Source organism: Syngnathus floridae, chromosome 5 (assembly GCF_059516105.1).
Source record: "Syngnathus floridae isolate MCC-2025c chromosome 5, RoL_Sflo_1.0, whole genome shotgun sequence".
Classification (NCBI taxonomy): Eukaryota; Metazoa; Chordata; class Actinopteri; order Syngnathiformes; family Syngnathidae; genus Syngnathus; species Syngnathus floridae.
Window position 1 is genome coordinate 14,120,608 of NC_142417.1, and position 26,192 is coordinate 14,146,799.

A 26,192-nucleotide genomic window follows, 5' to 3' on the forward strand; every position below is an offset into this window, starting at 1 on the left:
CAGGGTGTACCACGCCTCTTGCCTCCCCCCTAAAAAAATCTGCTGGAAAAGGCTCCAGCCTGTAACCCCAGTGAGGATAAGCGGTATAGAGGATGGAGGATGTTTCATAAATACAAGGTTGAAGTCCCCCACAACACCCCGCCCCCTTCCTTCCTTCCATTATGCAGCTTTCATCGTATCAAAAAATGTGAAATGGACATCTATAATCTAATTGGAAACAATGCTATTGAATTGTGAACTCTATTATAAAGTGTGTATTGTTCTCCTATGCAATGTAATATACTAATGTAACACACACAGATGAAAACTGCTACATTACAAACGCTGTATATATTATATATATCCATAACAATATGGAAATGAATTTCATCAAAGAATTCTTTGAAAATGTTTTAATGGATGAAATGAATTTTCTTAAAGACCGCATCTGCCTCTTGGTCAGTCTGGAGAGGCCCTATTGCTCAATTTTATGAAGGCCTCAGCTGGTCTAAACTCTATCGGAAGTAAATTCCAATACGTATTCTTTAAATTTTTTTTTTTTCATGAGCCTATTCTCTTCATTTCATGCTTTCTCTTGGCTGCATTGCTTCAGTACTTTTGTCCATTTGTTTTTTCATTTTCCCAATCTGATTTCACCATCTTACAGAGCAAAATCTATCAAATCAATTTGGCCAGGCCTTCAGAATCATCTGATGTAACCTAACCTATACATTAGCAATGTGATTTCAAATCCCTCCTTAAACTCATGCCTTGATAATGTCACATTTTTCTATCCTCTGGTTGGTCAGAGCATGCCTAGCAAAACACAGTTGTAGCATTCTGCATATTTGAACTTATTTAATAATCAGCAGCTCTGGTGAGCAGGAGCTTTTTAATTGCTCCAGATGATGTATATGGATAACACTTGTGTAATTACATCTGAAAGTGAATGCATAAAAAGACAATCACATCAATATCCCCTTAAATACACTCAGTTTATTAGAAAGATTTACATTAAAAGAGATCTTGTTTAGTCATGTCATTTAGCACAAGACTTCAATAAAAATGTGAGGTGATACGATGAGTCAATGTTCCAAGACACTGACTGTAAATAGACTTTGAATTTTACAGCAAAGTGGTGTTTGTGGCTGCTTATATTGTTAACGCTCTTTAATAATCATTAATGGAAAAGAACAAGAGGGGGAACATGACAAGAATAAACTGATAAAATTGTGCACAGCTATAAACAAGGCATTCCTGTGCATACGTAGCATTTTTGTTATGATTTTCATGAGTCAACAGTCATATGTGGCAAAGAGTAGCTGCAAAATGGAGTGCAAAACACCTGAGGTTTTCATGGTGACATATCAATTGACCCCTGTGGACAAAACAACAACATATTTTGCTTTCAAAGGGTGGGAGTGGACATCTTAACAGTACTGGCAACATTAAGGTTAACCAATCTCTCAAATGCAAAGGACAAAAGAATAGTAGTGGCTGCCTCATGTACAGCCTACGTTTTATTTTATTTCTTTGCTTGCTTGGTGACCATATTGCGAGGAGGAGTGACGGGGCGGCTGCCATTAGGCTTCTTCTTCTCAGCTGGTTTCAAAATCTATCAGTTCAAAAGAGAAAGAAGTATGAGGGCAAATTTAACATGGCATGTTACGGCATTTAGAAGAGCACTAGTGCATTCCACCCCTCCCAAAAAAACACAACTGGTTTGTTACATCTTGTTAATGAAGAAAAATATCAATTCATTATATAAAAAAATGTATTGTAGAAAATTTTTGAAAAACTAAACAAAAAACAGGGCGGGGGGTTAAAATAAATATAAAATGCCAAAGCACCTTACCTGAAAAGAACACATGAGGGTCTCATCAACACTCATCATTGCGCCAGCATTATCAAACTCCCCACAATAATTTGGTGCAGAGAACAGAGTGACAAGCTGCCTTTTGGCAAAAAACTCATAGCCATCCTCAACAACCTGCAACAAAGACAAATGGAGATTTTAAAGTCTTGTTCAATACACTACGCCAAACAATAAATCACATTTGTACAGTCTTAAAATGACCTGATGGGCACGACAGATCAGATCCAGGTCATGCTTATGCAGAAACTTGGCCACCACCTCTGAGCCAAAGGTAAATGATACACCTCGGTCATTCTCCCCCCAACCTAGCACGTCCTTGTCCGGATCAGACCAGAGCAAGTCACAGAGCAGACCCTGGTCGGGGACGTCAGTGGGGCGCATGATGCGTCTGATTTGTTCCATGGACTGCAGGTCAGGAGAAAGTCCTGTACAAAAAGAGCAGACCAGCACAAATAAACATTGCTATACTGCCAATGTGCTTTTTTAACTTCAGTTGCCAAATTGCACAGAGCTCAGTCAAGGACAAATGAAAGACTGACGTCAAACTACCTACCAAATTTGTTTGCTTTAAAACCACACTGCAAGAAATTGTCACAGCCAAGGCGGTGGACTCAAAAGGCTTTGCTTCTTTTCCATAGAAGAGACAGCTGACTATGTCCAAACAATTTAACAAAATTCAGAAAACAGTTTTAAAACTAAGGAGGAATACAATTCAGCCCTGTGATTGATTGGCAAAGAGTGCAGGCTAGTTTAGCACCGTGTACCAGTTCCAGCGATATGACACGCACGTAAACTCAACAGTTTTCTTTTTAAATTTACTTTGTGTTTTTTTATTTTACTTTGTCTCGAAGCAAAGCTAGAATGATTTATGCTGTAATGTAATTATAGAAAGTTTTAATCATTCCTTTATTTACTATTCGTACAGCTACAAAACAAGTTAGAGTACAAAAAACTCAAAAAGCAAAACAGCATTCATATAACTTGTGTCTAGTTAAAATTGGCAACGAGAAAAAACACTAAGTGCGGCTTCTTTGAGCATCTGATCTGTGTGTCTTCATTTTCTTCACTATTCCTATATCGCTCGTCTCTCCTCTGCGAGCTCTTACTGGTGCGACTTGGCTCCGTGCAGCCTGTGACTATTGACAAACACGTGCTTGCTCTTTCAAGTGAGCGTGAAAATGCTCGCAGTACACTTTTAACGATCAGCATTTGAGTCTCAGTTTTGGTCTTCAATATGTATTTAAGAAGTGCAAAATATTAATTTTGAGGCAAAACCAGCAATATGAAATCGCTTATTTCGAGCCTTGGGACTACACGAACAATGGAATCAGCAATTCAAGTATGACTTCCCTGAATGGAGTCAACAGTTATCATGGAAGCCAGCTATTCTGTTAAATGAAGCATACCCATGGTTCTCCTCAACAGGAAGACGTTCTCAGGGTATTTGATTGTGTAAGCACCAGCTTACAAAACCTTTGAATGCCCATTAACAGGGTCACAGCAGAACAGCGAGTCATCATTCTGAAAAGGAAACTCCTCAGGGCGATTTGTATTATGATAATGCCATATTCAGCCAAGGACCCGCGGTGGCCATGATGGCAGATGTTAAAGCAGATGTTCCACCGAGTCAAAAGTCTGATCAGAAGATGCGGATATGATGCAATTTCTAGAGGGAGACACTAAAGCACTGTAGGAACGTATAGGATGGTTGGTGCAACATTGCATAACAGTTTTTGTTAGCATTATCACCATATTCTATTTCTGCCCGCCGAAATGCCCCTTTAAAGACATATTTAGGCTGAATGTTTGGTGCATTCCAAATTATTAAACGCTATCAAAACAAGAGCCCTGAAGAATATTTTTTTTACCAAACTTTCCTCACTGTAAAAAGGTCAATACTTTGCAAGGACCTGTTATCTGGAAGTCATTTTATTTCTTGAATCCAAGTCTGCTCTATGAATATTTTCTTTGGCTCAGATGACAAAAACCCACCTCCATGACAGCAAAAGATCTTCTCATCCACAATGGCGGCAATCGGGAGGCAGTTAAAACAGTCTGTAAAAGTCTTCCACAGCTTGATGTTGTACCTTCTTTTACCTAGAACAAAGAAAAGCAAGCAAATTCAACTAACAATTAAGTCAAATGAGTAAATCAGAACACAAAATTCAGTGAGGTGATTCCACTGTGAGAAAAAAACAATACATTAACCTCACTAAACATTTGTTGACCTCATGGCATAACTGCCTAAGTCATATTCCAATGTTCTTGAAAAAGAAGAAAATAAATAGCAAAGAGATTGTTGTTGTTGTTTTTTTAAATTGATATTGACAAGCGAGTGGGGAAAATAGTGTGTTTTAAAAAATTGTGTTCATTTCTTGAAAAATATTAAAATATGACTTGGACAATTATATGTTATGTGGACGACAATATACAAGATGACTTACACTCATCATAAAAGCCATATATTCTGTTGATTGAAGCACACTCATGGTTCCCCCTCAACAGGAAGAAGTTCTCGGGGTATTTAATTTTATAGGCAAGCAGAAGACAGATGGTTTCCAAAGACTGCTTCCCTCTGTCCACATAGTCTCCCAGGAATAGGTAGTTGCTTTCTGGGGGGAAGCCTCCATACTCAAACAACCTCAGCAAATCATAGTATTGCCCATGGATGTCACCTGACAGAGAAACAGACAATGATCAATATTGGAATGAGTTAATAGTGAGAAACAACGCATCCTTAGGTTGAGCATGGATGTGTTTTCTGATAGAAAATATATTTGGATATCATACCGCAGATCTTGAGAGGAGCTTCAAGCTCTAGAAGAATGGGTTGACTCAAGAAAATTTCCCTGGATTTCAGGCACAATCCACGAATCTCATTCTCCTGCAGTTGAACATTCTTCCCAGGTTTAGCTCCTCTCACTGGTACACAAATATGTCAAAAACATCATATGACGCGCTCGCTATATGAAACAAACGCATCGGTGGTTAGAAGTGTGTAGTGGTTCACATTGATGTCGCAAAATAATTGATTTGGAAGGCTTCTCCAGTTGTTGGCAAACATGCTAGGCTAGCCGAAACGGCGCGACTATCATCGACCAGGTTAACACAGTTCTTGACAAAATAGACTTACCTTCTAGGAGACGTTGAATTATGCTGTCTATGTTGAGTTTGTCGACATCGGCCATCGTGGTGTTGCTGCTAAAATATCGACGGTATAGAATCTAGGTCTCAGGGGTAACTGCGAGCTCTCCTAGCATTAGCGCTAAACGTTAGCGTCTGTGTGTTTTCCGGTGGAGGGCAAATGCGTTGGTTTGAGCCTGTCTCGAAGTAGCCACTCGAACACCCTTGAACAACTTACCGATACGCGTAGCTCTCAAAATGTCTACATCTAACTATTAAATTTCACTGGGAAAGGTGAAATTTTGTGTACGATTATTTGACTGCGCAAAGATCCCTTGACTGATTTTTACTGCCGCACCTTGTCGAAAGTGCCAGACAGCAGTTTTCGAGAAGCAAGCCAATCTTCTGCTGCCCCCTACTGGAACGGAGCCCATAAAACGGAAACGACATGCAACGATAGGTATTCGGGGTAGGATGTGGTAAAACCATTGTATCTGTAATTATATGTTTAGCTAATGACAGGAGTGACATAAAACTTCCCAAAAAAGTGCAGAAAAAGAATACACTTGCTTTTTACGTGAACAACCAATTTGTTATTGTTAATGCAAATCAGAGAGGCCCCATTAAAACAGGAGCATGGACATGAACCTTCAACATAGTGTCTCCATCTACCCAGACCAGCACAGTACTATAAACAAGGTGAAATGTAAACCGACAAAAGGCAGTGTTCACCCTCAATATTACCCCTGCCCTCTCCACAATGATACATGCTGATGCATGCATCCAATTTGAGCATTTAAAAAGTATTTTGAATATCTTTGCACATTTTTAAACTTTGGAGGAGTTTACTTTAAAGTGAAATCTTTGAAGACTCTACATGATTGAGGACTCTACATGAATACTCAAACGTGAGCCCGTTCAGTCGGGTAGGTTTCAAATGTACCTATACTGGCCACTAGATAGCGCCAGCCAACAGTATTTAGCACCAGTCGAAAACGGTCGAAACATTATTTTGATAGGATGTATAGTTAGACAATAATTAAATAAATCTGCATGAGAAAGAAAATTCTCTTTTTCTTCAATAAAGTACTTCAGAGTAGGGATGCAAACCTCTGCTTAAAATCAGAGGTCATGCTTGAACGTATAAAAAACATTACATATACCATTGGGTCCTAGCATACAACAGAAAAGTTGACGTTTTTGCAGATTACAAAGGAACAATGCACCAATGCTTGGTTGCTTTGCCTTTTTTTCATCAATAGTGTAAGAAGCTGGAATAATTTCATGTTTCTGAATGTGGGCAGTGGTTATGTCCTCTGAAAACCGATGCTGTTGAACTTTAATTTGCTCTATTTTCCATTTCCAGAACTTAATGTTCCTATGAAGAGTGTGTAAATATTGTCAATAACAGCCACTTTGCTGAAAAGGGTGTCCCGAGCAGAGACAGTGAGAAGAGAGAGAACGCAATGTCCTAGAATAGTTTGTTATTATCTGCTTCACTACCATCTGACATGGCCCCTTCACCCCTTTGTTGGACTGTTTTCTGGGACATATATATATATATATATATATATATTCACAAAGAAACACTGCGTGTTCATACAAATCACTGCATATCATTTTAAAACATAAATGATATTAATGCTTGACTTTGAATGACAGCTGTTTTCAGCAGAACTTATCAAAACATACTATAGGAACCAATTCAATTATCATTTTTGCCAAATTGCTGACAGTCATTTTACTAAGACTAATGTAAGCGTCCCTGATGCATCAATTGCCTATTAGTTTTAAATCTTTCACTCTAGCTTTGCCCTGGAGTTATAAATAATAATGGGGGAAAAAACATGTAATACTAACAATTTCCTCTCACGTCTTTCCTTGGTGTTGTCTGTAGCAGAATATCTGATCCCATGTCGCTCAAGATAATAAAATATTACTCACGAGGACATTATTTTCAAATGGGATATCAAGTAGAAGTTGAGGGTTAACTGCGTGGCTGGTGATCAGAACATGGGCAGGAAGTGTAAATCAATAAAACTAACTTTAGTATGAATATTCTCTTGAAGTTTTAATGAAAGTAATGGCACTAGACGTCATGTACATTTCATTGCCTTTGACCCTGTGGTATCAGCAGGGGGAGCACCTATCATTTGTGCAGCGCATGTCCAGAGCAATAAAGAAGGAAACCCCTGTAGCCTAAGTGAATAATTTGACAAAACGTTAGCTGTCCGGCTATGCTCACAATTAACATATAATTTAACTGTGCAATCAGGCTTATTTGCCAGGGTGTGAATTCAGCTAATAAATACAAACATCGGATATGCTCCATTAATACTAATACACATTAAATAAGTGATCAGATTGCAAAACATTTCATCCCATACAGGGGAGATTTTGGAAATATGAAGTCTTTGTGCGCGTGCGTGTACGCGTGTGTGTGCGTGCGTGCGTGTCTGTTTTGCAATCCATGAACAGATCTGCACTTGATTTTTAAGCAGAAGTTTCAAATTCGAAGATTTGCACGATGAAAACTCACATCAACATTTTAGTCATGTTATTTAATTGAAATTTTGGATATACGGTGTATAAATGATCAATTGTTGTGGAGGGACACTATTCTGTAAAATACAATTAAACTGATAAGCAAACTAATACTTTTTTGTAATTACGCTAACTATAGGCTATTACTTGATAGGACGGGTCAATAATGTATTTTATTGGCTACTCCCATGTAGAAAGTGAGCTTCTAGAGAAACAAGTGGGCTTGGCTAAATTCCCTGAACTGCACTGATCTACTCATCATCTCCTTCTCTCCTTTCTTCAGACGCCATCGATTAACCACGGGCTTTACGTCAGTATTGATAACTTTGCCAAAGCAAAATCAAGTTCAATTGTCCAGTTAATGTTGTGGACGGACGGGGGCTTAGCCCAATCAGTCGGCGTTTACTTTTAAAGTGGTGCTGCCAAAATCTACTTTACCCCCCTTTCGTACGACTTCCAAACATTCGAATCAGACGTGATGACAAACGTATCGGCGGAGTCGTGTTGTGTGTTTTTGTCAAAGTGGCACTCGTGCCCATAAAGGCGCTTTAACTGGGGGGAATCCAGCCCACATATTTATTGCAGCCACTGAAAAAAATCTCCTCAATATCCCCCAAGATGGCCGCCGATGTAGGATCGATGTTTCAATATTGGAAGAAATTTGATCTACGGCGGCTTCAGGTTAGTGCTATTTTCCTCATTCTCGCTTTATTTCTCCGGTGGCAACTATTCTTTTGTGCATGGAAGTGTCACGGATCTTTTTAGGTGACCGTGAGAGTGAAAGCAGCGTGCTTTGCATCGCTACTTATTAGAAATTGATCCGTGTTCTGCCTTTGTTCGGTTCAATCATTGATCAGCGTGGAGCGACCGCGGAGCAGCACAGCCTCAGCGAGCCACACCGATCTGGGATCAGCACCGTGGACAGCACTGTTATTTTTGCTATTTTTGCTAAAATCTCGACCGTGAGCTGCTTGCACCGCCGTGCTCACATGTATGGAAACTTTTAATGCGCCGTTGAGTCGCTTTCCTTGCATGGTAACTTTTCACACAGCTTCGTGTTTTATGCAGTTTGGGTTGACGGACGTCGCGGTGCTGGTGGCTGCACCGGTCTTTAGCTTTAACCCAAATTTAACGTCGTTTTAGCTCCTTGCAGCCTACAAGCTGACAAGTTTTTTTTTTTTTTTTTTTTTGCAAGTTTTATTTTTGTCTTTACGAAGGCATTTGCTTGTGCTGTTACATTTGACGGAAGCACGTTGGTCGTAACGCGAGGACTGGACATCGAGGTTTGCCATTGATCAATAAGCAAACAAACACGATTTGGGGGAATCGTCTTTGAAGCCTCCAAACGATCATCTGGTGGACTTTTGCGGCACAGAAATGTGTCTTATCGGCTAGCGTGGGGAATGTGGCAGGTGAGCACTAGTTTGTTTTATTGCAGACTGACATATCGTTATAGCTTGACCACACCGTTAGACGCAAAGTTGAATTGGTGAACCACAATACCAGGCGGTTTTGTTTTATGCTTTTTTTTTTTTTTTTTAAAGAAAGCAGTGTTGGTTGAAATCATCAGTGGTTTCTGCTGCCCTCCCTCTCGATCCCCGCTCCCCCGAAGCCGCATAGGGCTGCTCGTGCGGGGGGTCGGTGGGGGCTGTGTAATCGTATTCCCTGCTAATGTTTGTAAATCAGCCTCGGCCGGCGCAAGGGCACCATCTCCGCCGTCTGACTGATGTCGTGTATCATGACAAATGACAGGAGCATGGCAGCCCGCCCCCTCGCCAAAGCCTACCGGGCAGAAACAATCACATCTGGTGTGTATTGGTGTCGAGTGTTGTTGCAGCTCCTGGCCGCTGGACCGCCCTCTCTTCCGGGCCACCGTCACACGATTGTGGCTGGTTCTCACCTAACAGGACCAAGAAGTATTCATCAGCATTTACGATTTTTTAAAAAAAAACACAGAATAGCCTCGTAGCGACATTCCCAGCTGCCCCAGATCCCCCAACCTATCATGACAGTCTGCAAAAATAGTATCACCTTAATTATCCCTACAAAACATACATTACCTAATCCTGTACAGGAGCTTCACCTATCGGCCAAAATATGTTCGCTTGCATTTGCAGCATCTAAATAGATAGATAAAACACCAAAAAACAAAAATTGCATCAAACAATCTGCCTTGCCATGATAATAATGCAAATTTATTTTAGGTTGTTTATTATCTTTGTTAAGGTTTGCAGAAATTACTCTGGTACACTGGGAGATGTGTTAAATGCGTTGTCTCATGAAGTGGCCAAACCAAAATTAGAAATACTGCACTATCAAACTACAACCATAATAATAACCATTGATAAGCAAATGTGTTTTTGAAAACATAGCGTTATTGTTCTTGCAAAGATATTTTTTGATACATCTCTACTAAACAACATTGTGCACCTCGTGTTATGCCAATGTATAAAAAAGTCTTATAGCGTTCCTCAGTCTTGTTTTTTTTTCTACACCGTTAGCCATATTTACATTTAAGACGTGAATGATTGCAGTGGAAAATAACTATGTTCCATTCTGTGAGGCACATGTAATTCCCCCCTGTCGCATGTCATTTTTGATGCAGAGTAGTTGTACTCATCATCATCACTGTAAAAAAATAACTGCAATAATAAGCATATTGTTCAATGAACATCTCTTGTAAATAAAATCACTGAAATTTTTCAACCAAAGCGGCAACTGTAATGCATGACATCTGTCTCTCCCTTCACAGACTTAAAGTACTGTAACTGCTAAAGCGGGAACTCGAGTGCAAAATGATTACAGTATCTTGTGTCCTTCTACTATTGTTTTTAAAAAAATCCCCACTGTAAAACTGTTTGAATCCAGATTTACAAATGATTTAGGATTATTATTATTCTCATTTTTGCCAAGTAGAGAAATGTACTCATTAATATGGTTGATGCAAGAAGAGGCTAGTAATACTAACATTTACTAGTCACTATCATTTTAAGTGGTAAAAGCAGCATGGTAAAAGGACAACAAATATAGTAAATTTGAATTGTGGACTTTCACTTGTAACTGTTGAGTGTCGGTTGTAATTCAGAAACGTATTTATTAATCATTTTATGAGTCAGGAGAGTTTCAAAATTGTAGTCCGTGCTGTGGAAGTATAATATGAATTAAACTAGTTTAAAAAGCTTTTGTGCAGTGCAATTCAAACACTCTGTGCCCTTGGGAATGAAAATAACCGTTGCCCTTGTCACAATCAGCTTTTAAGGTTTGTTAAAATTGAATTCATGACTGAGCTGTTTTCTTGCACTGACGCGTGAACAATTTGAAGACTTTATTCTCACAAACCATTTGAAGATAGCTCAGGCAGTGTACGATTTGAGCACATTGTTTTATTGCAGTTAAATTTGAGTCTATTGTTATTTTTTCACCACATGCATAATCATTACAGCAATTGCACGACCCCAAATGCCATTCTTGCGTTTATCGCATGACAGTTGGGGCTATTTATATCAGCAGTTAACGCCGCAACATTTACTTTCTCATTATATGAAGTGTTGGCACAGTAGAGTTGTGCCTCTGAGTTGTTTAGGATGAATAATTCACCTGCAGGCTGATGAAAAGAGGGCACTGAGAGTGAGAAGCTCTGAGGTGGGGTGACCTTGGTTCCCGCTGGCTTCAGGTCACCCGGCCGTTGCTGTGGTAATCATTCACACCGGCCAGATGGCATTTCTGTGGGCGGGCATGAAAAGGACAGGTCAGGGTCTCTCCTGCCAGGCCGAGGGAAGAACCCTGGGCCAGTGCGGTAGCGGGAGAGCGAGTCATTTCTAAAGCTGACAGGGTGTGGTCCATTTTACTTTTGATGACTTTTTGGCTCTGTTTGCATTCATGTACAGTATTTACATTGTTTTGAGATAGTAAAAGGATTTGAAATACAGCATTTATTTCAAAACGCATTGCGCTCAGTACCTGCCCTTATTTTCACTCAAATCCAGCCGTCTGTTGTTTCTCCTGATGTGTGCCCTGCTGTGCTCATTTGGCGAAATAATGCCTCAATAATTTCTTACCATTTCTTGACCCTGTTTCCATTCTTCCATGAATTTAAGAGGTGGCAAGGGGGAGGGGGGGGGGGTTCTTTTAGACCACAAACAAAAGCGGTAGGTACTACGTTCAGCATGACTCAGTTGCTCTGGTGTCAGCTCTAATCCACACACATAGACAACAGTATTGCCAAACAGTGAAATTGCTTTGCTGCCTGTGAGCTTGGATGCCTCGGCTGCCAGCCCGCTCTGTGAGCTGTTTGCCAGTAGATTCCACACACACACATGCACACACACAATGTCCCAATCTCAAATTGGCTGTGAAAATCACTGTCTGTCTCTCATTCATTCATGCTTTAAATATTTGTTTGCAGATACTGTTAATGTCACATGTCTCAGTGTAATCTCATTGTAGTGGGGAGTAAATCTGTCTGAGCTCCTCCGATCGTGTATTATTTGTCCTAATGACTGTATCGTTTGGTTTCGAAGCTGAGCTGGCTCTCAAAAGCCTCAAAGTGGGTACCGTACTGTGTTTTTTAATCCATCCTTCACAACTGTCTCATGTTGGCAGGTCTTTCGAATGTGTCGCAGATTAAATGCTGCTTTTAAATGTAAACGCACTGGCTCGAGTCCTCTTATAAATGTAGGCCCCTCACTATCATCACTACTTATTTGACTCCAAGGGTGGGCCATGTCTGTCACAATCTGGCATCCTTTGGGCTGGCCCTCTTTTCTTTTGACATTACCAACAAAGGAAAACGAGGAAGTGGAGTTTTACATAACCATCTGGGGCAAATTGAGATGTGAAATCCAGGAGCAATAACCCCAGTATATCTAAATATCTCTCTCTCTCTCTCTCTATATATATATATATATATATATATATATATATATATATATATATATAAAACTGGGAACATTAGAGCGTGAGAGGAGTGAAACAGACTTTAGCGTTAAGCTGTTTAACCTCACTGTGTAGCATTAGTGGTAGAGACTTCAAAGCAGATGCTTGAGCGTTGGAAGACGAATGACAAATGGGTTTAGAGAGAGCTACGCTCAGCATTCACACTTGAAGACTAGGCCTGTCATTAATGTCAGCTTAATCACTCTGACCTTCCTTCAAGTAGATTTCCATACCTATCCATTTTTTTTTTTTTGCCATGCTTCTACTCCTGTCTTCACGCTGCTGTATGTGCGGTGTTTTGATAAGCTCCGCTGTGACATTATTGTTTCTGAAATCGTACTGGCCACATTTCTCACAAGTCATATTTACACAGTTCATGTTTAAACACAGTTTTAAACACCTCAGTTCAGCAAAGACTGTTAAAAGGTATAGCTCCCGCTTTGCAATATAATGTCCGGTATACCCAAGTATCTGCTGTTTGCTATTCATGAATTCACCAATAAATAAGGGGGACTGGGACTGAGCTTTACTGTGAGTTGTGATTTTATGCAAATAATTGATACTCTCCCTTAAAGCCAGAATTGTCTATCATAAATATGTCACTTTAATAGCCTTTCAAATGCATGCAATCATATTCAAACATACAAACCCTTATATACATACACAACATGTAGTACTCATACAGTTACAGTTATGGTGATGATGTTGATGGTGTTGAACAATTGCTCTTGCGGTGCAATCAGTTGAACAATGAACATTTGATTGCACAGCCATGGAAATCGATCAATCAATTAATCAATTAATCAATCAATCAATCAATCAATCAATCAATCAATCAATCAATCAATCAATCAATCAATCAATCAATCAATCAATCAATCAATCAATCAATCAATCAGCTTTATTGTCATTACCTTTTTCCTGGCAACGAACGATATTTGTTTTGTTGATGCTCATCTGTGCAACATTGCAACACAGCCGGAACCGTAAGAGTAAGCACAGCCAGTGGGGCAATATTCCGGTCGTTGTTGTAGGAAGCTAACATGCAGCTAGCGTCATGTAACAATAATGTCTACAGTATGGAAATATTTTAAATGTGGAAGCTGGAGGTAGTACAAAAGCGTCTTGCAATGTGTGCAAATTGAGAATTTCTTGTGGCAGATCCTCAAAATCAGTCAAATCTGGTGATTGATTTTAAAGAGAAAAAAAGTATTGACTCTCAAATTGGGTCACCATCTGCAGCTGACCACTATTTCTGAGAACAACCTAGTTACAAATACCGTATACTTAAACGTTTACTAAAGGTTACATCTTTTTCATCTTCATAAGTATTTTCGGCTGTCTGGCTTAAGATTGTTATATAATATACACTACATCAAGATTATTTAAGGTTTTTGGAATGTGTTAATATGACCGTCCATTACTTTGCTGTTTAATGACTTGAAAATTTAAAAAATAATTAAGAGCATACTAGTTGGCATACTCTTACATTCCATATCACTGATTTGAATACATTGATGATCTGGTTTTGAATGGTCTGCCATATTTTCCGATGTCTCAAAGCAGTAGCTCAACCCCCGCCCAGCTCAAGCGTACCCTTGGTAGATGACGGTGGTTCACTGAGATGCCTAATTTTTTATAGCAGTCTTCTGCTGCCCTGAGGCGGAAGCGATTGCTCTGCAGGAGTAAATAACCAGCTTTAACAAAACTTAGGGGACACATTAGTCTGCGGGAGGATTGCTTTGTAGTGGTAGGGCGGCCTCTTCTTCCCTCACACACGGGCAGTAGGAAGCATCAGCAGAGAGGTAATGGCTCATCGGCATGAGTATAAAGCTGTGCCCTCTCTCCCTGTCGACAGCCGGCCCCCCTGCCCGGCGAGTTCATATCGAGCTGTGTTTCTCCACCGCGGCCTTGGCTTTATTTGTTTTTACCAGCTGACGCCAGTGCACACATATTGAGCACCAGTCCTTTCTTGTTCATATCACAGGCTTTCCAACAAAAGCCCCCCCCACCCCCACCCCACCTGCATTGTGTCGCCACATCACGACCTACCGTGCCTCATCTGACCGTGTTCCACTTGATTTTCATTTTAGGCGATTTCATTCTTTCTGACTGAAAACGGGAGTCGTGGCTGCGTGTGTTCTTATGTTGCTTGTCATGTAACGCATGATAGCATAGTGTGATGGGTACTCCTGGGCCCAGTGCACTCATGAGATCAATGCTTCTCTAACCCTCTCCAGGTTGTCTTTGGGGACCTCGGCTGCTCTCATTATGTGTTGGTGCTGGAGTGTGTTTCCTTTCCCATACAGGAGAAGCAGACCGGTGCGTGCCAGCCATGTATGCAAGATGCATGATGGTCTTTTGTGTGTAGTCCACTTATTATTATTATTGTTACAAAGCTGCATTTCTACAGTATAATACAGAAAGTGTGCTACGGCGAAAAACTGATGGATGGGTCGGGGTTGTGTCAGTCCCCCCCCACCCCGTCACACAGCTAATTACTCTTTTATTCATCTCCAACAATGTGAGGGCATAGAATAAATCTGAGTCATGCACTCGTGCTGCTTCACCAGAAAGGTGTAGACTGGGGTCCTAAAGCGAGCGAGTGGCTTCAAGAGGTATAGTTTATCATTTTTAATGGAGAGGAAGAGGAAGTAAAGACGTGAAGCGGGGCTTTGTGATTTATATGTCGACTCGTTTGGTGGAGAAAAGAGCAAGTCCACACTATCTCTTGCGTCCTTGTTATGAGGCACTCCCACTCAAATTCTTGCCCTTCCACATTCTTGCTTCCTCTCCACCAAATTACCCCTTTGTTTCATCTAAAAAAAAAATAAAAAATTCCCGGAGAGAATGGGAGAATTTTGCCACGCAGGATTTCGCAAAAATGCACAAATACATTATGTAGTCATTGTAAGCAATTCTGTCGGTGAATACTAACAGATGGTATGCAAAGGAGTATAATGAATCTCTTCCCCTAGCTTTTCAATGGAATACATTTTGTTGTTCCTCAAATCTACAACACCAATGTCATGTCTCCATTGTCACCTGTTCATTTCGTTTGGGCTATGGTATATTGACAAGGGTTTGAATCTGTTAGCTTTGCCGGCGTGTAATATAGACCTCCAGGCTGTTCTTTAGTCCTGCTTGGTCTCATGAGTGCTTTCTAGACCTTGTAAGCTTAATTAAATATGCAGGGGAAGACTGTAAGCGGGTCACTATTTTTCTCTTTTAAGTGTGGTAATAGAGGCGCCCATCACATACACAAAAACACTCCAAGACAAATGAATGACTGTTAAGACATTTTTATATATTTGTCAAAAGGTGAAAAAGGAACAAAGAACTGAATTCAAGACCTTTCACACCCCCAATTTCCCTCGTTAGCCTCCTGTTGCAATCCTCCTGTAGTCTTTTCCAGATGAATTTTATGATATTTTCTTCCCTCTCCCGCTCTCCCATTTCTTGCTCTCTCACTCCTCAGCAGTTTTCCCCAGACAGGTTCCACAGTGTTTTAGAGGGGATGGATTTAATTGCTCTGTGGGGATTGGTTGGCTGTGCTGGGCTCGGCTGTTTAATTAGTGTACCCTGCCGGGATTGGTTTAATGCTTCATGATCTTGAAATTGTCTGATTGTTCAGCCCTCCGGGGACTCTCCCTGCCTACATAGACAGCAGGTTTAGCTAAACATTGCTCCAGGCTTGTGGCGGTGTGCCCTAAGTAACTGAAATTTGGGAGAGAGTTGAGGGGTGGGGGTCAACCTAAAATATAAACAACAGGTTAGGCAGTGGAAAGTCATGTAAATTTGATAGCGTTGAACAGATCTCATTGGAATGTTTAGCCTTCCAGTGTTTAATTCAAACTTGATGTTATATTTTGAAATGACCCAATTCATGTGGTTCCAATATTAGAATGTGATTCAATTCAGTCAGGCTGGGCCACTCGGGGGTCAGTTCTGGGCCGCATGTGGCACGCGGGCCTCAAATTGCTGATTTAAACTGTGCTCAGTACTTCTGTATGATAAGTAGACACTCTTGCTCCGTACAGCCAAAGTAATTTGCTATTCATGTGGATTTCTGCTTCCTCCAAACTTTTGGAAGCATTTTACTCTGTGGTTTGAATGGATGATGTTGCTTGTGCTGTCTTTTTAAACATGGGCAGCATCATCTCATGACGATCTGTAAATTATGTGCCTGGTCACCTTGAGTTAAGGGAGCTGCAGAGATTACATTTGTGTAAAAGGTTTGGGGCGTGTCTGTGTCCCTTCAGTGGCCTTCCACAGGATGCCCTTGATTCTGTTCAATCATGGCAGTGTTTTTGACCTCAAGAGTAAATGTGCTTGGCATCAGATCACGGATAAGGAAGAGTGTGGCAGTTCAGTCCAGCACAGATAGTACTTATTGAAGGCTAAACTCATTCCGCTTCATCAAACTTATCGAGCCTTCGCTTTCAAAGAAGTCAACCTTGAAGTGCATAAATCTCCATTGGCTGGTAATAAGAATATGGTCCTGCCTCTGCCTGTTTGTCCTCTTCGACAATGATGACTGGATGTTCTTGTGCTCTATGCACAAAAGACTGTTTATCTGCTACGGGCTCCAAATGCACTTAACAGTTTTGGTCATATTTTGTGGCGAGCTCCGATCATCTCAACAGATCACCATTATCAACACTGATTTCGAAAGAGGCAGCGTTTTTGCACCTCATCTCTGTAAGGCAAAGAGCAGACACTTCAGGATATGTGACAATGTTGCCCGAGTGAAAAGAACCAAAGGTGTGAATGTTGTAAAATGGCCAGGTCCTCAATAAGACTTTCTTTGGAAAATACTTCTTGCCATCTGTTTAAAAAAAACGTTAGGTAGGGCTTAATTTGTTTTATTTACTGCTGCTACTTTATTCGTAAGTCAGCACTTCTTTTATTGGCTTACATTCCATTCGCGTCATAGTTCAGTTGGCTCGACAGTAGTTGCCTTTCCCCACACACATGAAGAGTTTTGGTTGTAAATTTTAAATGTTTAATATTTATGAGGGTCGGGTTGACTTGCTTCGGGTCTGTATTACTGGGATAAATGCACTCTCAACATACCTCAGACAGAAGGATAATCTTATAGGGTAATCTCACAATATCTGTGTGGTTTACCTTTTTTTATATATATATATATGAGCTTCTGCTTTGAGGAGTCCTTCAGGTAGACATCCAACTTGTGCATTCTGCTTCTGCTGACTAAATCGGGATAAACCCCGGGGGTCATTTTTTTTTTTTTTTTCTCTTCTGTGTTTCCTATGGTGTTTACATCATTAGAGACCTCGGGCGGATGCGCATGATCACCAAGGCGATTGAACACATGGTAACTGAGCTGCTCCCAAATGAGTCCCACCCTGATTTCCATCCACTCTCTCTGGGGGAGATGCCCTGATTACTGAGTGACTTTGTGCTGGAGTTGAGGGCCCTCTCCAGTTGTTTGTATTGTTCTGCACAAATCAAAGTTGTGCTGTATGGACGATCTTGCCGCTCTGCTATGTTTGACCCCAGAATCTAAAGATTGGATATTTATCTAGTTCATTTAGGGAGGATTGTCATGTCATTTGCAGATCTTGGCCTCAGGTTATAGTGCTGGTCTTTGATACATAATAATACAGAACTGGTTTTCATTCAAAAATTATATTGCTGTACCCCCACTGCCTCTTGGCCACGGCTGTGTGTCCAGCGTCCGTCTAGACGTGCGGCGTCATTAACCTGCTGCGACCTCTCCCACTGTTGAATTGGCTCTCACATCCCCTGAAGTCTAGCCTCAGAAGCTCCTCTTGTCCACAGGGAGCTGGGGCTCCTCTGGACCGTCCATTAGCGCCACTAGCCCCTACCGTAGGCTTTAATAGGCCGAGTGGCCGGAGCATCTCTCAGACTGCTGAATAATTCAAAACGTCTGGGCAATGTCTAGTCCCAGGGCACAGGGGGATGTGAACTGGGGTGCAGGGGCTCCACCGAGGCACAGGGGTTAATAACAGGTCTGTCGGTAGCTGCTCAACCCCCCCATCTCCGACCATACACCAACCCCCTCCCCACCTACGAAACAACCCTATTCAGTTGATTAGATTTTTCAAAATGGATCAATTTTTAATCAGCGGAGCATCTGACTATGGTCAATACTATCGTGGCTGGGAAGACCGTTGCTGGACAGCTGTCTTTATTTGCTGGAATGTTTGCTTTTTTTACACTTCAGAACGGCAGAGGTAAGAAACAGTGAGCTCAGACCACGAGAGCTTTACCTTTTTGCCATTATGTAATTACTATTTAGTTTTATGTGACATCACATCTGCCAATTTCAGTGCTTTTCTCTGACGACATTTAGAAGATTACTCATGGTATTTTCCTGTGCAATTGTGCATTGCTCTAAAGAGATATGGCTTCTCCATTTGCATGCACATCTGTAATATGAGTAAGGCGCTAAACCAGCTGTAGTGCCAATGTTCTTTTTTCATGCGGCTGTAAGAATACCCCTTCGCTGTAAATAAAGACGAGCGCCTGAATTTACAACCAAGTCATTTCTGAGGTAAGTCTCACACTGTAATAAATGTGTATGCATTGGGCAATATTATACAGCAAATCAAAATTATGTCTCTCACATATGTAATTTTCTTTTAAAAATGAATTTGCAAATATATATATATACATAAACAAAACGGTGTCCTTTTAAGCATTAAAATGTTGAGCAAGGTCAAATAATGCAACATGGTGTAAAATCAATACTGTTCTGTCCTGATGGGAGTAAATCATTTATCAAAGTCAAAAGTATAGATCAATAATATCACAACACATAACACAAGCACATTAGTTAAATAATGAAATAAGAAAACAAGCCATCCTAAATATTCAAAATATTTCCATGTCATCTCCATGTGGAAAACTGTCCAAAAATATTGTTGGGGACACTGAATCAGTGACACTGAAAATTGCAGTCCATTAGCATGTTGCAAAAAAGCAATTAAAATCTGAAACACAGTTTGTCTTGATTTTCAAAAGTCAGAGATTGAAATTATATGTGTAAGAAAATGCTAAAATGATGCTGAATAATGGTTAGCAAAGATGGGAAAAATACAGATGTTACGATTTATCGAATTGTTGTATTGAGGTATTCTATTTGTATATAGCACCGGAGTCACACTTTTGCAATTGTGAAATTTATTTCACTTCTGTCAACATTTTATGTAAAGTCACTTAGATATGATCTCAGATATCATTTGATAATGCAAGTAGTCATAATTCTGTTTCTTGAAACCCTTTAGTTAAACTGGCCCGAAGCATTGTGTCATGAACTCAACCATAAGTGGCCCGCTGAAGACTATGAATCATGAATCAAAAAGACTATGTATCATTATTTTGTGATCATAAAGTAATTTGTTGCGTCTGAAGTTGAAATAAAAAAGATAAAATGGAGAATGATTTGATTTGGATTAAAAATCTGACATGATGCATTAATGGTACGCCTTATATAAGGACAAAGTTTTAAAATGGGCCATTCATTGAAGGTGCGCCTTATAGTCCGGAAAATACGGTAGTTTCAAGGGTGTCAATTGACCTCTGCTCTCCCTTCCTCTAATAGCCTCGTTTTGGGTTCAAACACATGTAGTTCACTTTATCACGCACTTATGCTGAATCAATCAGCGCTTAGCTTTTATGTCGAATTAGGAATGAACAATTAGGAGCCAGTCACCAGCTGTGGTTTCATTTATTCTCTATGACGGCACTGCTGATATGTCGCTGTTCTCTCGTCCTCTGACCTTGTGTATCTGGGTTGTCTGTTTGTCTATTTAATATGCAAAGGTGGTCATTTGGGGAGTCATTCCGGACCAGTGTAAACCAATCGGCTGCAATGATTATCTGCCGCTGCTGAGGAAGTGTCCATCATTTTGTTAGTACATCGGGAGCATAGCCGTGCTCATCTCTCGACGCTCCCACGCCCCAAGTCTTATTGTTGCTCACATCTTGTCGAGAACTGACTCTGAAAAGCACCTAAACAACAACTGGAGTAAATATACTGTAAGTGGAGTTACTTAATGGGAGATTTTGCATGCTTAATTGCCAGTATGGATTGAAGGTCCATTAAAAGACATCAGTGTCTTGGAGTACAGCATACAGTTTGAAGATATGTGAGATGGATTGATCTGATAACTTCTTGCCTTTCCTGTCTCGATGAAGTAATTGGAAACACAGAGTGCACTGGCAGTTTTAAAAAAGATACACAAAAAAAAGGACCTGAAATATTGCTTCTAGCTAGACAGTCCTCTTCCTATAATTCTGCACAATTTGGTTTGATCGGTTGATGCAAGCACGACTCTGGGTGGCACCATATCTGCCCTGAGGGAAATATTAGCGTTATTTATGAGAACCTTTTTAACCCTAGCTCAATAGCAGCAGCCTGATGGTCAGTGTACAGAGGGACTCTCTGGCAGAGGAGGGGGTGGACCTGGCGTCAGCCATACTGACAAGCTCTTATTTACCGTCTAGATCTATGACTCATTTTATGTACCTAATCGTAAAGCACTGAGATTTATCGAAGTTAACGGGACAGTGGGGAATACCCCAGGAGACTGGCAGATTCACTCCACCCCCTTCTCCAGCGCCTGGGCTCACTTTACCTGGCCCTCGACATATACCGAGTGGAGGGAAGGCCCAGCCCGGCCCGGGGTTCGGATCAAGAAATCTATATTTCAGGCACATATAGACAGTCGATTCGTTTGTCTCATAAAAACAAGGGCAATAAAAATGGCACGGGCTAATGGATGACTGTAAGAATTAAATGCAGCTTATTGGTCAGACGGCGTGACCTTGTGCAGGGCCAATAGAACACCAGCTAACAAGTCTATTTTGGAGTAGATTTGTTGAGCTACCAATAAGCAGCATCAATAAGAACAACTTTCAATGCCTTCATGGATATTGCTGGTGAATTTTTCTTGGTTTTTAATATCCTGTATTGATAGTAGTGGTGGGGGGGCTGACATCATCAGCAAGAATTATACAGTACATGCCCTCTTCCATTAATATCAATGGGAAGAGCAAAAACAAAAATGCATTGTAATACTCCCTTTGTTCTGACAGGATTGCTATCAGCCACTGCCTAAAATGAGAATCAAACTTTCATTGTTGTGGAAACAGTTTAATCCAATCACGATCTGATGTAACAAAGTGCCATAATATCTCTCTGCATGCATAATTGTAGCCGACTTAGCCCTGTCACTTTAAATTAACCTCTGCTGCAACAGGAGACGGGCTTCACTAATCTGCCATTGTTAGGTTTGGCAGTGTGTATCAAGTGCAAAACATATCCGGCAGTTAGTGGCAAAGTAAAGGGTTTAGAATGACACTGGGACTTCCATGTTGTTTAAGCTATTATTGTCTAAATGTAATGATGCAGTGGTTCTTGGATTTAGGTGGAGGCACCAGTGGATAAGGGATTCTTCGCCCAGCCATCCCACCTCTTCTCATTATGTCGCTTACTGTAGTTTCTGGACTATAAGGCGCACCTAAAAACCGAAGATTTTCTCAAAAGCCGACAGTGCGCCTTATAGTCCGGTGCGCCTTATATATGGACCAAATTCCTAAATTTAAACTGGCCTGAAGCATTGTGTCATGAAATCAATCATAAGTGGCCCGCTGAAGACTATGAATCATGAATCAAAAAGACTATGGATCATTATTTTGTGATTATAAAGTCATTTGCTGCGTCTGAAGTTGAAATGAAAAAGATAAAATGGAGAATGATTTGATTTGGATTAAAAATCTGACATGATGCATTAAGGGTGCACCTTATAGTCCAGTGCGCCTTATTTAAGGACAAAGTTTTAAAATGGGCCATTCACTGAAGGTGCACCTTATAGTCCGGTGCGCCTTATAGTCCGGAAAATACGGTACTTTTTCAACTCCAAATTGGCAAACAGTTTAATCCCTCATTACACATATGCTCACACTATGGCTCATCGTTTAATCTTCTGTTGTGGGCTATTAAAATGTTTAGCAGCCAATTTGAGACCATTGCGTTGTGGGTTATACGGTCCGGCAGCAAGCGTCAATGGAGGGGGGGACCTGAAGAGGAAACTCTGCCAGCTGACCCCACGCTGCTCACTGAGTAAAGCAGCCTCTGCATTTCCTTCAAAGCGCTTGACTCCCGTGTCCCTCGCTGAACGCAGCTTTGTAGCTTAAAACAAAAAGCTGATTGGTCCCTCTGTCAACTTCCCCCTCATCCCGGCCGCTGTGGATGAAGTCTCAGCCCCGGAGACAAAATAGCTCAAATTTCTCATGTGCTATGCCATTTTGTCAGTTTGCCTGTTCCACTTATTCAGTGTTTTTTGACTTGCTGAGCTTGAGGGGATGTGAGTGCCATTTCGCACCCAGATCTGAGTTGTGTTGATTGAATTAGACAAAGTCGGGGGATAATTAAGAACCGCAAGGCGCTGCAAAACTGTCTGCTTGGTGAAAATGAGACGCTGCCACATCAATGAGCGAGCTGGCTCTGCTTGATGTCAGTGGTGGGTTATATCAGTTGACACCCTTACCTCCTTTCCCTTTAATGTTTCTCCAAATATGATTAATCACACACCGTGAACCCATTGCTTCTGACAGAGTACTGCATTTCCACAGCTTTGTTTGTTTCAATCCCGATTCAAAGCTGCCAAGTGCAGTTTATGGTATAAGCACAACCCCATAGAGGTGCGTCTGAGGTTAAATAGAATAAAACCGAGTGTGCAAGAAATGATATCTGTCTTCAAAGTAACTTACAAAGGTCTAATTCCTGCCTCAGTCCAAGATTTATAGATTTTTAACCACACAAAATCACCAAGACAACTGTTGAGACATGATGAACTGAATATAACTTGACGGTACATATTTTGCTGTTTGGCACAAAATCTTTTGTGGAATCACTTTCAAATAGGTCATGTGCATTCAAGGCATTATTTTTTTATATATACTTTTTTATCTATGTGGGCCATGCCTTTTCCAGTGCCGGATTTGTAACGTTATCTCGGGGTATTGTTGAATGGTATATCTAAGGCTCAATAAATTTGATACTCGTGGATGCAGAAAGATATTTTTATGCAAGAGTCTAACTGTGTGTCTGCCTTTGTGTTTGTGTAGGCCAGAATGTGAAACAGGACCATGAATGTTGTGAGGCCCCCCCAAAGGGGTTGGACTCTAGGCAAGAAGGGTGGAAGAGCAGAGGAACACTGTGTCAAAGGCTAATTTTCAAAGCCACTCACGGCGCTCATCTCTCACTGTGAAGTGGCAAGCGTGGCAAGTGGCTTGCGCGTTGTCATGGATACGAAGGCATGGGACCCCCAGAGATCGGGAGCAGGGGACGAATGGCTGCCCTGTCTATAGGATTCCTGTCAGTTATGACCTGATAGATGGCAATGACTGATCATTTGTCACATTGTAATTGTTCTCAGCAAACATACAATACCCGCTCGTAGCTATAAACAGTAAAGTGCTGCTAGGCTAATTAAGTGGGGCAAAGGAAGAATTCACTGATCCACTACGTCTTCCGCTTACAGAGACAATGGCTCTGTTGTCCAAGCTTGGCGGTTTGATTAGAGCTGTGAGTAGAGGAGAAAAAGTGCAGCTACAAGAATCAACCAAGACAATCATAAAGCAAACGGCAGTCACTTCTCTGTATCGATGTGACGAGGTGGAGGTAAAGTCTGTGTGGAGTGTTGACAGCAGGACTAGGTCGAGCAGTGAATTTCCACCCCGCCTCATCTCTGGGGCCTATGAAATGGTGAAGGAGAACGATGGTCCATGATAATAAATACACAAGATGCATAGCTGAAGTTAGGACTTGTATCTGCTGTGTTCTGAAATGGCCACACCTGCCTGAGCTGAGTACAAATGACACTGGGGTAGACAAAATTGGCATTTGTTCTCTCTTGTTTTGGTATGAGCTCTGTATCCTTGCTATAACGACTGGAAATGGCCTCGTGCCATACATTCATTCCCTCTGGATTTTTTGGAGTGCCGGTCATTGAGACAATTCGTAACGTTCTGTCAAGATACATAGGAATTGACCCAGGGGTTCCCTTGTGTACACACTTTTAGTAAATGTACCCACTAGTTACAGATGCCATTGATGGCACGCTGCCAGGCATGAATATGCAGAATTCTCAGCTCAGTCCACTTTTTCTTTATTTAATCATCTCAGTTGCCATAGACCCAGCTCCTCCACTGCTCATTTTCTTCCATCCATGTGGTATAAATCCTGCTGACTCGCACAAGAATAGACTAATAAAATAGCACGTGCAACTAGCGTAAAAACAATTATCGATCTATTTTGTTTCATGTTCGTTACCAAAAAAGGACACTTGACACATGGCGTACCTGGTCCTCATAAAATGAAGCAAAAAAATATAGATTTATATATTTGTATTTAAAAAAAAACATTTAAATCATATTTCGCAGCAAATGACTTGAACCCCTGGTTTGAATTACTGAAGATGTTACGCTGGAAATATACAGTAGTAGATCATGAATGCCACCTTGTGGAAACAATGGGTGGACACCATCTATTTTAATGGCGACATATCATCAATTATGGACAGCGTGGGACTTGATTAATTGGTAATAACTGTCTTTGAAGCTGTTGCATTTTAAGGGTAGAAAGAGCTCTTGAATGCATGTGTTGTCATGTTACGTACAGGAAGTGGCCACAATGGTTATTTTTCACCACTAAAAATGAACACATAAATGACAGCACACATTGAAATCAAGTTGTTTATTTTATCTCTGCAGTATGTCTGCAAATCTGGTAATTGATTGTCAAGGGAAGAAAGTCAAAGTGAGTGAGCCTTTGACCATGTAGTTGGACCACACTTTCTGAGAACCACCCCTAATACATGCCTTTTAAAATTATTTAACAGTATTGAACAGTTGATATGCTCGGAAAAGCTTGTTAAAGTTCAGAATTTTTTGCGATTGAATTTCTGATGTTAATTTTATGGTTAAGTTGTCTTTTTGTGAAAGTCTGACGTTTTTGTAACATAGCTCGTGTCCTGGGGTGCTGATGTACCTTTTTACCCTCCTGATTGTTTCCTGAAGAAGAGTAAAGCTTATAGGCGGACCCAATTGCTCACCTTCCCAGCTGATGGCTAGATTAAAAGACCATTAGGTGTAATTGTTGTTTCAGTAGGAAATGCCAACTCTTACTTTCAGAAATTGCTAGAAATGATTGCCCCTCTGGCACTTGTATGGGTCTTTTCGTTTAAATATTATTCAGTTTTGCCTTTAAAAAAAAAAAGATTTGACCTCGATGGCAAAATCAAATGATGACTAACGGTGAAAAAAAAAAAGTCTGAATTAGGTAGGATTCTTTTTTTTTTTTTTAATTTGTTTTGCTTGTTGTTTGTCAGCTTTCTCTAAGCCTGAGTTAAGTCTGATGGCTGTGCAGAGGACTGTGACAGGTAGTTGAAGTGATCCATATGTGGTCTGCTACGTTGTCTTGTGGATTATGCAAAATGCAGCAAGGTGGTTTTTCAGTTTGCTCTTGCGGTGGTTTGTCTTCCAGAATGTCTGAAGTTTACAGTACATGTGGATATGCAACAATGCAAAATAATCTTCTCATGTCTGTGCGGATAAGAAACCCCCCCAAATATCTTGGGAAATTGGTCGACTCGATAACATCAACTCAGCTGGACACTCAAGCAGCAGATGGAGGTTTGACGTTTTTTACACCAACGCCAATGTCTAAGGTGTGATCTGT

General features: G+C 40.8%; 2 protein-coding genes across 2 annotated transcripts in view; one reads left to right on the forward strand and one right to left on the reverse strand.

Annotated features, from left to right (window-relative positions):
• Positions 1-955: 955 nt before the first annotated feature.
• On the reverse strand, positions 956-5,390 carry LOC148398320 (serine/threonine-protein phosphatase PP1-gamma catalytic subunit A). Its single transcript, XM_088377244.1, has 7 exons — positions 4,989-5,390; positions 4,646-4,777; positions 4,300-4,530; positions 3,848-3,952; positions 2,057-2,280; positions 1,835-1,969; positions 956-1,594 (listed from the first exon to the last, which is right to left on the reverse strand). The coding sequence occupies exons 1-7, from the start codon at positions 5,041-5,043 to the stop codon at positions 1,505-1,507; spliced, it is 972 nt and encodes a 323-aa protein (XP_088233370.1). The 5' UTR covers positions 5,044-5,390; the 3' UTR covers positions 956-1,504.
• A 2,410-nt stretch (positions 5,391-7,800) lies between these two features.
• cux2b (cut-like homeobox 2b) overlaps positions 7,801-26,192 on the forward strand; it is an 82,500-nt gene continuing 64,108 nt past the window's right edge. Inside the window, exon 1 of the mRNA XM_088377173.1 lies at positions 7,801-8,203. Within this exon, the coding sequence (XP_088233299.1) occupies positions 8,141-8,203 (63 nt within the window). The 5' untranslated portion in view covers positions 7,801-8,140. The remainder of the gene's footprint in view (positions 8,204-26,192) is intronic.